Here is a 13386-nt window from a genome sequence, read left to right on the forward strand (position 1 = left end):
AGAAAGATTTTGTGGGTACATGCAAGCTAAAGAATGTGCATGAAGGACAGAGATGGGGGGAAGAGGAGGAGGTTTTTCCAGATGACTAACGTGTGCTCCAACCAAATATTATCCCTTGTAGAATAATCCCACAGGTAAACAGCATGTTATTCCATTTGTATGCAATAAATGACTTGGAGTGAGAAGAGGGGCAGAAAACTGTATTACCAGCCCAAAACTATTTGTTTAAAAACAAAAGGTTGTTAAATGTACACTGCAGCATGAACATTGGTAGCACAAATCTTCCAATCCAAATATTCTGTGAAGTAGGGAACTCGGACTATTCTAGTGGCTACCGGCAGTGGAGAAGAGAGATATAAGGCAATTAGCAGGGAAGCTTTGGGGAAAGATCTCCACCCACTACTTTAGGAAACCACTGGACAAGCAGTGATGGCGGCTGTGTGGAGACTGCAGATTAAATCTCCTCTGTGCAGCAGCATATCTCTAAACAGTTTATAAAAAACAGAGAGACATGTCCCCATATCTTCTACCATTTGGGCTTTTCAGTGCGTGCAGGTATAAGAAACTGAGTAAGTGCTATTTGGGGATGCCTTAAATCTCATGCAGGGGAGTCTACCATAGGAACCTGGAGAAAGAAGATTTGCCTTGAGATCCACTGCTTAAAATCTCAGGGTAAGTTTTCTTCCCACTCTTTCCTGGATTGAATTCCCTACATGAGCATCTAAGGAAGCAAAATAGCTTCCTTTCACTGCTTCTCTCATCACTTCCCCATGCTGAGAGCAACAGCATACAGGTGAACCACATTCTACACAGTAGCACTATCTAGGGAAGAATCACATTTTTCAGGAACAAGATATTGCTGTTTGAAAATACATTTCTTGAGAGAAGATATGTGCATGAAATCTCTTTGAAGACTATCCAAGTTTAGTTATTTTTGCAGATTTTCTTTTGCACATAAGGTTTTTGTTCTGTTATAAATTTACACTGAATAACATCTGTAGTCAGTTCCTCTCTTCAGACTTAAAAATGGGAGCTATCAATGTCCCCCCCCCCAAAAAAAAAGTTTCTTAAAAATTACAAGTTTGCTAAATTACTGAAAGAACACTGAAGGAAAAGTGCTTTATGAACTAACTATATTTAATAGAGTTTTGGCACTGGTTTAAACATTCCTTTGCAGGGTTTGCACTGAAAGTTCTACAGCTGAAACATTTAAACTTTGCCCTGCTAGTGGCATGAGAACTAGAAAGAAAAGCAGAGGAGGAAGAGAAACTGTCCAGTCAATTCTTGTTAGAATGAGATGACTAAAATGAAAGGGGAAACTTTGTTTAAAAATGCACAAAACTCCCAAAGGTTCATGTTAATTTACTGTTTCTCAGATTGCATTATAAGCTAGAAAAACTTAACTTTCTTGTAAGTATGTGCCCTGTAGCCTAGCAGTTTTTATTTAGCTTGCTACCTTCATCAGCCACCTTCAAAATATAAAAAGGTCCCCTTAATTCCAACAAAAAGTTCTGAATTGTTTAAACAGCAATGTTCAGAGGGTATAGTCAAAGTCAGTAAAGTCTTTTTTTTGTACAATGTTCAGCAGCTAACAGATAAACAACAACGAAAGATAATTTTTATTAAAACTTATGCGTAGTTCATAATTGAGTCTGACACAAATATGCAATTGCTTCTCATAACCAAGCACTGAACTTTTCATATTTAATGCATAGGAACTGCAGATTCTGGAGAAAAAACTGTCATTTCCCTTTGTCTACATTCTTCATTTTTTTTTGTCCCATAATGATCTCTCTTGGAAGAGTGAAGGAGATGTTAAACTGGAACAACGGTGAATATTTACATGCAAGGATGTGTTGTCCAAACAGTTCTCTTAAGTGCTTATAAAGTTTCTTACAAAACAATATCATTAGTGCATACAAGAAAACTGTTCAATTTTCCCAATAGTGAAACCCTTCAAACCCCAGAATGAGCCTGAGTTGAGAATGCAACCGGTCCTGCAAGGATTTCCATGCCTGTACACAAAGTGAGGGGCTCAACATACCAAATGTACTACATGAAGTATTACGATTTTATCTTATGTGGAACGTTAAAATTAAGTGTGGTCAAAGTACATGTGGATCTCAAAGTGATAAAACAGCTTTTAAACACCAATCTGTATCTTCAACTGAAGTCCCAAATTCATGTGGTTGGTTGGAAGCACTATTTAAATAATTGGTATTTACTTACAAACAAGTGGACTAGGATGTTGTCTTTACAAAACAGATACCATTACAATCAAAACTATACTTTATTTTACTGTCATGCTACACCCAATATAGCTAAAGGGGGCTATTGCAATAATGCATGATAAATTATGTAGTCTTGCTGCAGCTGTTTTTAGGAAGTGAGGTTGAAGATTTTTCAAGGCAGCAAAAATTGTATAAATTACCTGTGAAGCATATGCAAGGATATTACAAGCTGAGGTTCACCAGTAGTCTGAGAACGGATGAGCTTGCTCTTCGTTTGGGCAGCAACTATGTTGCCGTCAGACAAGGAAAATCGATAAACAGGACTGAAAGCTAGTCCCTGCCTCAGCACTGTAAACAAGGAGAAACAAGAAAAAAGTAGTAAGAAATCCAGGATAATCCACATGAAAATGTGGACTCTGTTTTCATTGCCTTCTTTAGAAAGCTAGGAAAAAATCTGCATTTTCTTTTGCAAAATCAGCAAGGCTGTGTTAAAGGAAAAGCTAATGTTTTGCAGATTAAGACCAAAGTGCAACTGCAGTAAAGTATTAACCGAAAGAGTGAGTTAGAGACGGTGCCAGCATTGCAAAAACAGTGCACTTACCTGCGAATTTTCTCTTCATGGAGAATAATCTAAAATAAGAATGATTTCCACCTGTTCCAACCAGAGGAGACAGTGACTCACAACTGAAATTAACTTGCCAGGGACAAAGCTAGTCGCAGCTAGCTTCCTGACATGTCTCCAGATAATTATTACAAAGCATTCCAGCCCATTCTGCTTTAGACAAACTAGCAAAGTACACTGACAGGGATAAATTTGTTAACCAGGAGCATACTTTAGAACGATACAATATATGGACTAGCATCCCAAGGAATGGAAAATTCTCCCTGAACATATGCCAACTTGAGCCATGACATGACAAGGAAGGGGAGAATAGTTTGTCTACAACTTAATCAGGCCTTCCTGCAATTAGCTGGAGATGGCAGAAAAATGAGCAGTGTGGCAGTGAGGTAACCTGCAGCAAAACCTGGGGCCAGCCTCCTACATCTGTCCCCCAAATGCTCTCAGTAGAAAACACAGCCTATTTAAGTAAAGGGAGGAATATCAACATAATATATATTATATAGTTTATAGTATGTTCTGTGGCTCGGCAAACCTACTTTAATGGAAAATGTTCATTTCACATTCCAACATGAGGAAATCACAGAACATCATGGTTTCTAGAAACATCATTTACAATTGCTAAAATCTGGAACAAAAATACTCAACCAATTGCCCAATTCAGACAAAAAGTCATTTATTACAATAGACAGGTAATCTACTTGAATGATGTCTTCCTTGCTTTCATTTTGGCAAGCTTATCAAGTAAATTGACAGGAGATTTGGTAGCAAGCTTACTTTGTGCTGAGAGGTTAGTGGTGCTCCTTTCTTGCCCTGTGGGAGATCACAAGTGATCCTCAACAAAATTCAGTTTACTTAAGGTGTGCTCACCTAATGAAACCAATATGCAGATGCATTCTTTGGGTAACGTGTATTTCTGGGGGGAAAATTCTAAGTCTGTGGCATAAATTTAGTGTGAAATGGAATAGGATTGGAATTCCAACTGAAAAAAGGTAGGCCCTAGTCTAGGGGTGAGCAAACATTTTCAGCAGGGGGCTGGTCCACTGTCCCTCAGACCCTGTGTGGGGCTGGACTATATTTGGGGGGGGGGGAGAGAAAAAAGAACAAATTCCTATGCCCTACAAATAACCCAGAGACACATCTTAAATAAAAGCACACATTCTACTCATGTAAAAACACACTGATTCACGGACTATCCATGGGCCGTATTTAGAAGGCGATTGGGCCGGATTCGGCCCCCAGGCCTTAGTTTGCCTACCCATGCCCTAGTCCCACAGACTCTGGCCCCATATGCTCTCCTGTAAATTTCTATCATCCAAGTCTTTTGAAGAAGAAATATTGCCTAGTGCCAAACCTTTTTTACTTTCATGGGTCTACATATAATTTTATTAAATAATTTTACTTAGTTCAACAAAAATGGGATTTTCCTTGCACATACCTCCCCTAAATCTGTCTTTCAGGATTTGAACACTGACACAAGACACTTTTAAGTTGCACCGCAAAAAAAATGTGCTTTTCCAGATCTGGAATTTCAATTTTGCCCCATCTTTAAATGAAAACAATGAGTTACCAGCTGGTTTATTTTAATGTTTTCTTCACTGTGAAACCTGATAAACTAGTTTCAATTCTTGATTTTCCTGAACTGGCTCAAAACTCCTTCATACTTGTGTTTATGCCTATCCTATGGAATTATATTTATGCCTCTCCCTTAACCATCTCCACATTTTAAACACATAATGCTGAAAAACAAGAGTTAAGGTTTAAAATATTTATCTTTGACAACATCTTTTTGTCAATCACGTAGTAGATCAAGTAACATTCAGACTCTGACAATGCTAGACAAGTTTTTCCCCTCCCCCAGTCTTGCAACACTGGTATGGTAAGATTTCCTCCTGTTCCTGCCTCAAAGTTTTCTATCGTGCTACTACATTTTAAATTATTATTTTGGCACAGGAAAACAGGAAACACAAGTTAAACAGCCAGAAGAGTTTATGTAGAGTAGGAATGCAAAGAAAAACAAAGCCTGTTAACTGTGGCATACTGTAAAGTAAAATTTCACACTGAAGGTATGTCATTGTTTCAGTCTAACCTTTGGGCAGAACTCTCAGCAGCAGAGTGCTTTTAGTTCAGAGCAGGAAATTCCAACACTCCCTTGTCAACAACTCTGATGTTAAAAACGCTGAAGTTAATCCATTTTTAAAACTGGGTGTGTGTATTCAAATCCACAGCTACAGATTTTATTTAGGGTGTTTTTTTTAAAAAAAAGATGTCATGTGACAAATTACTTCCAATTAAAGTTAAAGCTTGCCAAATGAAAAAAAGAGACATATGCTCTGGGCAGCTTAAAGCAATACAGTAAAACAAAATAAAGCATTTTGATTTAGTTTTGTGTAACATGGAATAAGCATGACATTTTGCATTGAACTTGGGGTGTACAGAAAAGCACGTTACCTGTCCTATTTATGAATGAAATTAGGTTCTTGTTAAAACCAAGGGGGGAAATACTCAATGTGATTCTCGGGACTTTGCTTGACACTCTTCAGTTAGTCAAATTTCAGAAGGCATCTCAAAGTGTTTTCTGGCACTGACCCAGGGTTAGTGCATGCCATCTTCCCAACATACAAAGCTAGAGTCATAATGACTGTCCTAATGATTCATCTGTTGGTTCAACAGAATATGGGTATAAACCTGATGGGTTGAGAGTTCACAGCAGTGGAGCTCAAAGCAATTTCATGTGCACACCACATTAAGAGGTAGAGCGATCCATCCTTCTAAAGTGATGACAAAGCTGCAACATGTATGCTAAATTAGCTTCTTAAGAGTATGCAGCCTACTGTAGAGGTTCTAATAAGATGGAAGAAAATAATTAAATTTCCTCCAAACTTTAAGTCACAATCCAGTATGTAGACAGGGCTTTCATCTTTTCTCCCCAGCAAGCAGCCCCTCATGGTGTGGCAAGTGGAGATTCTAAAGGTCTTTTGAATTTTTGTATTGCTGTTTGGCCAGCACAGGAAAGTGCAACTTCAGGAAAGAAGATGCTCAAGAGCATTCACCAGGCAACCTCATGTTTTCAGGCCTTAATGTTGAATTTAACCCTATTCTCCACAGAAGACACATGAACTAACTAACGACTTAATTCTTGACACTTTCTTTCAGTGCAGCCTTTCATAAATGAGTGGTGCTTTCAAGATGGATTTCTTGAGGACTGAAGATCCAGTCCTTACTACACTTTAAATCAGCATGGCACCATTTCTTTCTTTCTTTTCTATATACCGTATTTTTCGCTCTATAAGACGCTCCAGACCACAAGACGCACCTAGTTTTTGGAGGAGGAAAACAAGAAAAAAAATATTCTGAATTTCAGAAGCCAGAACAGCAAGAGGGATCGCTGCGCAGTGAAAGCAGCAATCCCTCTTGCTGTTCTGGCTTCTGGGATAGCTGCGCAGCCTGCATTCGCTCCATAAGACGCACACACATTTCCCCTTACTTTTTAGGAGGGAAAAAGTGAGTCTTATAGTGCAAAAAATACGGTAATTTGTGCCTTGTTTAGCACTTATCACATTTTACCCCAGATGATAATAGTAGTAGCACAATGAATGAACCAAACTGTTTCGAAAGACCACTATGGAAGCAAAGAACATTAAAATAACCCATCAGAGAAGGGGACAGATTTACGGGAGAGATGGGGAACCAGCAAAATCTTTGTGGAAACTGCAGCTTGGGTGGGAAAAGACCAAATGTAAAAAGGCTTTGTTCAACCCCGACTGCTTTCTTTTTTGGAGGCAGGGGGAGGGAGTGGAAATCTATGTGCTATGTGTATGGGTGGCATAAGTGGGGGTGGCCATGACCAGTTTGTGCATTTCCACACTTGTTATGGCCCAGCCTATCACTGACATGCAGTCCTCAGAGAGTTGGCCAAAAGGGAATGCAACCTTGAACTGAAAAAGGTTTCTCACCCCGCTTTACTGGAACCTTTAATTAGGATAAATTAATACATTTGCATTTTTCAAACTTCTCCGGGGAAAGTGTCACATGCCATTTCATTAGTCACTGCATGACACACAAAGTACTTTCTTATTAAATGTATTGCACAAAACAGCTCTCTTGTCCAAATTGTGCCGTCGCCTAATCCAAGTAATTCCTCAGGAGTAAAAAGACATTGATGGGAAAGATACATCATTTCGTGGTTCAAAATTTACATAAGCTCTCTAGATTCATATTTGGGTCAGTCAGATTCCGTTTGATCACATTCCCTTCTTCCTCAGTTGTCTATTCTATTTAAAGTATTTTCATCTATTTAAAGTGTTTTCATCAACAACAGTGCTTAGATGTATTCTGAAAAGAATCAAGCAGGCCAATCTACAGCTCATGGGGTTTTCATTATACCTAGGACAGACTTTTCCATCCACTGAAATGTTTACTTTAATTGGTTTACTGATTTAGATTTTTATTTGTAGTCCATCTAATTTGTAGTCCATATAATTTATCATGGACAACTGAGATACAAATGTTCAGATAAATAAAAAATATACAAATGTTCAGATAAATAAAAAATATATATAATGTAGACAGTTCTACCGACACATGAAGCAGTTTCTGATATTGCACCTAATGGGGAAGGCTTTGCACTTCTTAGCACTCCATATCTGTATTGTATTGGAGCTGCTGTATGATTTCTGGATCATGACTTGCCAAAGGTTTGTGCTTTTCTTTCTGTTGTAAACATGCCTGAAGAAACAATGGATCCTTACCCTCCTGATGATGCCTCTTGGCAAAAGACATATCTCCCTCATGCTGTGCATAGAATCTCTGGATGCACCTTCTCACCACATCTTCCCAGCCAGGTTTCATAGCTGCTCGCATGGTACTAGTGTCAAGTGAAGTTATCTTGCCTGAAGGTATATAAGGCTGTTATTAGAAACCTACACCTGTTTTTTGTTGTTTTAATAAAAGAAGATTTGACTTGCACTTTCACGGTACCTTGCAGATCTTGACGAGTGCTAAATGTCTCTGATGAGGGCAGAAGCGGCCTTTCCTTCATTGGAACTCTTCTTGCCACACAAATCAAGCAAGACTGAAGATCTTAAATGGGACAAAATTATTTTTAATTGGAGGAAAAGGTTGGCTAAACCTATGCTGGACCATATAATTATTTTTTAAAAAATTACACTAAAACAACAAAGATAAAAATATGACATGCAGAACTGATTATTTCCTTATTGTACCATCATCTGACAGACCCCTTATGAATACGTAAATGGATTTTCAGTCTGCTCACTTTGCTTGCTACGCTGCATTCAAAACACAACAATGAAGATCTAAATGTATGTGGGAGACAAAACCTAAGTGCTAAAAAACTTACTCTAACCCTTTTTGTGACACCTCTTATCTCACACCACCCATTCCTTCTCCACTACTCCACATCCATAAGGATGGCAACCCAAATCTCCTCTCAAGCTCATAGGGCATAGCAATAACCAAATTGGTTCCTTAGATACAACATTCTATCACCTCGAAACATGATAGCATCACATGAGGATCCTAGCAATTGCTCCCCCCTGGACTTCTCCAAATAAGATAAAGTGCCTCCCAAATCTTTTGTCCTTTCTCTCATGCCATCTTATTCACGCTTAGCGTCATATAAACAGTCTCACATTCAGACATCCCCAATTCAATCCCCAAAACTCCCAACCAAAAGATGAGTAATAACCACACCACAATAACTGCTGTCATACATCTGATACCTAGCGCTCCTGCTCCCTATTACTTCCATGAATTACAAACAGGAAATTTTAAAACACCTACAATGCCAAATGTATAATGTCTAACAAGCAGCTCTCAAGCACTCCCTGAACAACCCCAAAGCATTAAAACCTAAGGGGTCCTTGCCTGGCAGCTGCCCAAGAGCCAAATGGATGTCTGAGTAGATCAGAGAAAAGTAGAAAATGGTCTACACACCAGTTAAAGCCACTCCAGTTCTTGGCTGATAGTGAAAGCATTCTGACTTGGGTCACTCATACTCCAACCACAATAACATTAAAGTGTAGATTAGTTTCAGTGTGTTGGAAAGACCATTATAAAAAATAAGCAGCTGCATTTATTTTCTCTCTCACCTGGGTACTGCATACATCTGGAATGCTGCAGTTTCAATATTTCATTCAAAACACATGCCATGTGTGAAGACACTTTAGGAATATTTATAAACTTGAAACATTTCAAAGCTGCAGTACCTCAAAAGTGCATCTCATATTTCAAGATAAGCCAAAAGAAAAGAATAAGCAATTTAGTAGACAGTAAAACCGCAATTTCGGGAAACTAAAAGAAGGGGAAGTGCAGTGTTTCCAAAGAAAAAAAATCAGTGGACCAGTTCTGCTTATACTTTATTCACTGCAGCAAATCCCACCACAATTTCTCCCCTAATTTCTATGCACACCTATTTTGGAGGGAGTGCCAGTGAAAAGAGTAGGACCCTGTTTAAGGTCACACCAAAATGGTTTAGATGCATTAACTTCCAAAATATGCTTATGATATGCAAGAAGCAAACTATATGTATGCATATCTACACATAATGCTACCAGTGTTTATGTAGTTCCAAAAAAAAGGAGGCTCATCTACTGTACTTGTTAATTAGATACTTTGCAAAGGGTCAGAAAAAAATACACATTTCCACCTAAACAATGAGTGCCTGTCACAGAGACAAAGACAACAATGTAAGTACCATTAATTTAGGTTAAAGATGCCTCAATCAGGGAGGGTTAAAGGAAAGACTGAACATAAAACAATCTCATAAAATATGTTCTGATTACCTTCACCTTCTTCTTTGATGGACTTTGGTTGAGAAACAGCAAAGCACTGCATAGTTTCATATTTCTGATGTGCTTCCTGGTTATCATGGCCTTCTTCTTCAGAATCAGTTAAAGGTTTTACCAACATTCGGCAGTTAAAGGTATGGCTGTTGCGTCTAGGAGCTTCACCAGACCAAGGTCCTCCATTCACTAAGAAAAAGAAATATAATACAGAATGACTAGGTGCTGGGCAAGATATTCTGTTTGACCATCTTTAAAATATTAAAGGTGATCTAGCTCTTGGGAAGAGGAGGGGTGAAAATCCTGTAAACAGTATTAATAATAACCAACAAGGGGGACAAACTAACAAGGCTGATGACTTATAGAGCTCCTTCAAATGTTTCTGTTGCACAGCATACACTTCTTGACCTATGTACTTGCCACATAATAAACAAACACTCACTCCATACTTCAAAAGTGCCAGTGCATGCGTTTTCCACATGTCAAGATTATCTCCCCGTAGGGAGAAAAAAAACCAGTTGAAGCAGCTTTCTGAAAGCAAGTGGGAGAAAGTGGAATGCCAGGATTTGTTATGTTAATAGCTGTAAAAAAATAAAATTTTGGAGTTGGAAAGCCCACAACAACCTTTGGAGACAAAAATAAAAATAAAAAAGTTACCAGTACGTTTCCTACAGCCTTTCAACCTTCTATCATAAGAAAGTTGATTTTATTAGAAAGTGGATATTGGAAAATTGCTAAAATGAGATTTAATGAAAATCAGTTAGGAAGGATTTGAGGAAGTCATTTAATAATGGAAATTAACTTGGATTTTTACCTGTAAGAAGTATTGAATGTATGTTTTTCTTTTTTATATGTTTGTTATTTGTTTGTCATTTTGTGTTTTATTTGTTACAAATTTGGAAAACCAATAAAAAAAATTGAAGAAAAGAAAAGAAAGTTGATTCTAGACATAATCTGCACCTAACTTCACTAAGATTTAAAAGAGGAAAAATAGCATGAGAAATCTTGACTACTGAGGTCATAGCAGGGATGGCTAACCTTTTTTAGGCCAACGGTTACAGTAACCCATGGTCAACCCTCTGAGGCTGTGTGGCAAAGGACGTTTTAGGAACTTGGAGGACACATAAAACCTTTTGGCATTACACTGGGTATCTGTGGGAGAATTATTATTTTTTTAAGTCCTTAATATGTAAAAAAATTGAGGAGCCCCACAAAAACGTTTTGGGATCATAGAATCATAGCAGGGGACTCATAAAAACACTCTTTTTTTCAAATTAAATAAAAATTATGAATGAGGGGCTAGGGAAGTCACAGAAAACTTCAGGTGGTGGGATTTGTGGCCTGTGAGCTAGTTGGCTTATAGCGAGATGAATGATGCAGCTGTCAGTTATTACATGAAGTGATGCATAAAGTCCAAGACAAAAGTAATAAATTACAATGTCATTTGAGATGATGATTTAGAGGCTAGAATAGAAGAGGGGGAAACAGCTCAGAACAGAACAGAGGTAATGTACACATTATGATACTACGTTACATCAAACTTAAACACTAGCTTATGGCAGAGAGAGGGGAACCACTAAAGTTTATAGGTGTTTGGAGAACTGTACCTAAAGATTTTGGCAGCAGGTTTCTGACAAATTCATTGTGGTCCCCTACATGCAGGATGCTGTAGACACTTGTGTTCATCAGCTCTTCTTGGTTGTACCTCAGGTACTGTGTCACATTCTCCGATACAAACACCACATTGCCTTCCAGGTTCACTACGAAGAAGAATCCATCGAGGGCCTGAAAGGTTAAAAAACAACACATTTTAGTTCGCTGTCGAGAATCTGCACCAAGATAAAAGCTAAGCTATTATCATCTTCCTTAACTATGAATCATTGCAGAGAGGAAAATAAACTTCATTTGTTAACTATCCTGTTAAGCCTTCAAGTAGCATACTATCTTTAGTTTCTCTCTTGACTGGGGGTGGGGAGGTGAGAAAGTAGTTCAGCCTCATTAGAATATATCTGAAAATCAATATGAAGTTTTCATAGAAAAAATGCAGTTGTGTTGCTTAGCAACACCTGCTATACTGATGCAAGCATGACTGAGCGGAAATGCCTAGGAATAACTCAGAACTTTCCTTTTATTTAATATTATACAGTATAAAAGACAGCAAAAACATGGACTATGCCTGCTTTCTTTAGCTTTACTCTCTAATATAAAATGGTGGAGGAACAACATACATTTACTCTTAGAAAGCAGATTGCTCCAACAATGCATAATAAAAGTGGCAGTGAACGGACAAAAAGGCTTTGTGCACAATCTTTGTTTGACAATCTTACGTAGAGTTGAAATGTGTTTTGTTTTCATTTAGCCAAATCTCATCAGAATAGCTGTTCATTCTAAAGGTTAAAAAAACTTCGTAACACTTCACCTCAAGCATCATTGGTCCAAGTGCATCCTTGTCAATGACGCTCTGACCTGTTGATGATACATCAGCTTTCTGCACTTCATCTTCATTGGCTGCCGCTGCTTTTTCTGCACATAAAAAGGAGGGGGGGACGACACAGTCACACTATGAACTGAATAACATAGCAGAGCTGCTTAAGAAGATTATACTTGCCACTAATTATAGTAAAGAGGCATGGCAAGCCAAGATGGAACTAGTCACAATTGTCAGACCTGTTCAAATGCAACAGTTCCAATTCTTTAACCACGAAAAAGGATATCAGAAGTAAGCTGCAGGTTTATGTTCTGTCCCTCAAGGACATCCCTTCCCACATACAAATCTTTCCCAGAAGGCTTCATCATAGATAAGGGTTATGGTGGCATGGATGTTAACCATGCATAATTTCACAGATATTTGCTCATATCCAGGATTTAAAACCAGTTCTTTGTGTTAGGTTTTTTGTTTGTTTGTTCTGAGACATGTAACAAGGACCAGGAAAAACTCAACATGCCTATTGGGTATGGAACTAAATTATAGGACCTTCACATACAATGACTGCTGTGCGGAGCACATAAAGAAGAAATGCCATGGGACGCTTGCATCAGCACAACCAGACGCCTTCATCTGCCCCAGCTGCAACAAAAAAGGTCTCTCCCATAGCGGTCACTACAGCCACAGCAGGCACTGTAACTCTCCAATGGTTTGAATTCACCTCGAAGGTGGGCTCACTCTTCCATTACCTCCCAGGACAGATGTCAACCAACCAACATACAACTGCAATTACTATCTTTGTACATCTTTCCTACAATAACAGTACAGAAAAAAATAGACATTGCTCGTGTTTAAAGTCAACATTCTTGCAAGCAAATACTGTCATTTATTTATGAATCGCCATGGAGCATAGTTCCTGAACCATTACATTTTAAATGAAATTCTGAAGAGAGACCTGAATTGTATTCTATTGAATACATTAATACTTGTAATTTGCTAGATGAAAGACTGGTGTATCTTTCTTAAAATATTAGTTTTTTGGCCCAGCGTCTACCAGGTAGATTACTAGTTTACTGTTAAAAATCAAATAACTCATTAAAACAATGATAAAATACCCGATGAGTAGAAAAGAGAACCATTTTAAAAAATAGTCCAAAATTCAGAAGCAAGGCAGCAGAATGAAACTCCCCAGGGAGAATTTTCCACTGCTTTGTATCACCACCAAAAAGACAATATTCTGCATTAGCCATTCACAGGAGCCTTGAAAGTTAAAGAAACTGTAACTGAGAAGGAAAGGTTCATATG

General features: G+C 38.2%; 1 protein-coding gene across 10 annotated transcripts in view; it reads right to left on the minus strand.

Annotated features, from left to right (window-relative positions):
* The window catches only part of NCOA2 (nuclear receptor coactivator 2), a 131412-nt gene that overhangs the window by 27309 nt on the left and 90717 nt on the right, over positions 1-13386 (minus strand). For all 10 annotated transcript variants that reach the window (XM_081204343.1, XM_081204341.1, XM_081204336.1 and 7 more), the window contains 6 exons: positions 12076-12179; positions 11264-11441; positions 9657-9845; positions 7831-7932; positions 7602-7742; positions 2432-2579 (listed from right to left, as the gene is read on the minus strand). In XM_081204343.1, the coding sequence (XP_081060469.1) occupies positions 2432-2579; positions 7602-7742; positions 7831-7932; positions 9657-9845; positions 11264-11441; positions 12076-12179 (862 nt within the window). The remainder of the gene's footprint in view (positions 1-2431; positions 2580-7601; positions 7743-7830; positions 7933-9656; positions 9846-11263; positions 11442-12075; positions 12180-13386) is intronic.

Source organism: Podarcis bocagei (genome assembly GCF_964188305.1).
Source record: "Podarcis bocagei genome assembly, chromosome: 8".
In the NCBI taxonomy this organism is placed as follows: Eukaryota; Metazoa; Chordata; class Lepidosauria; order Squamata; family Lacertidae; genus Podarcis; species Podarcis bocagei.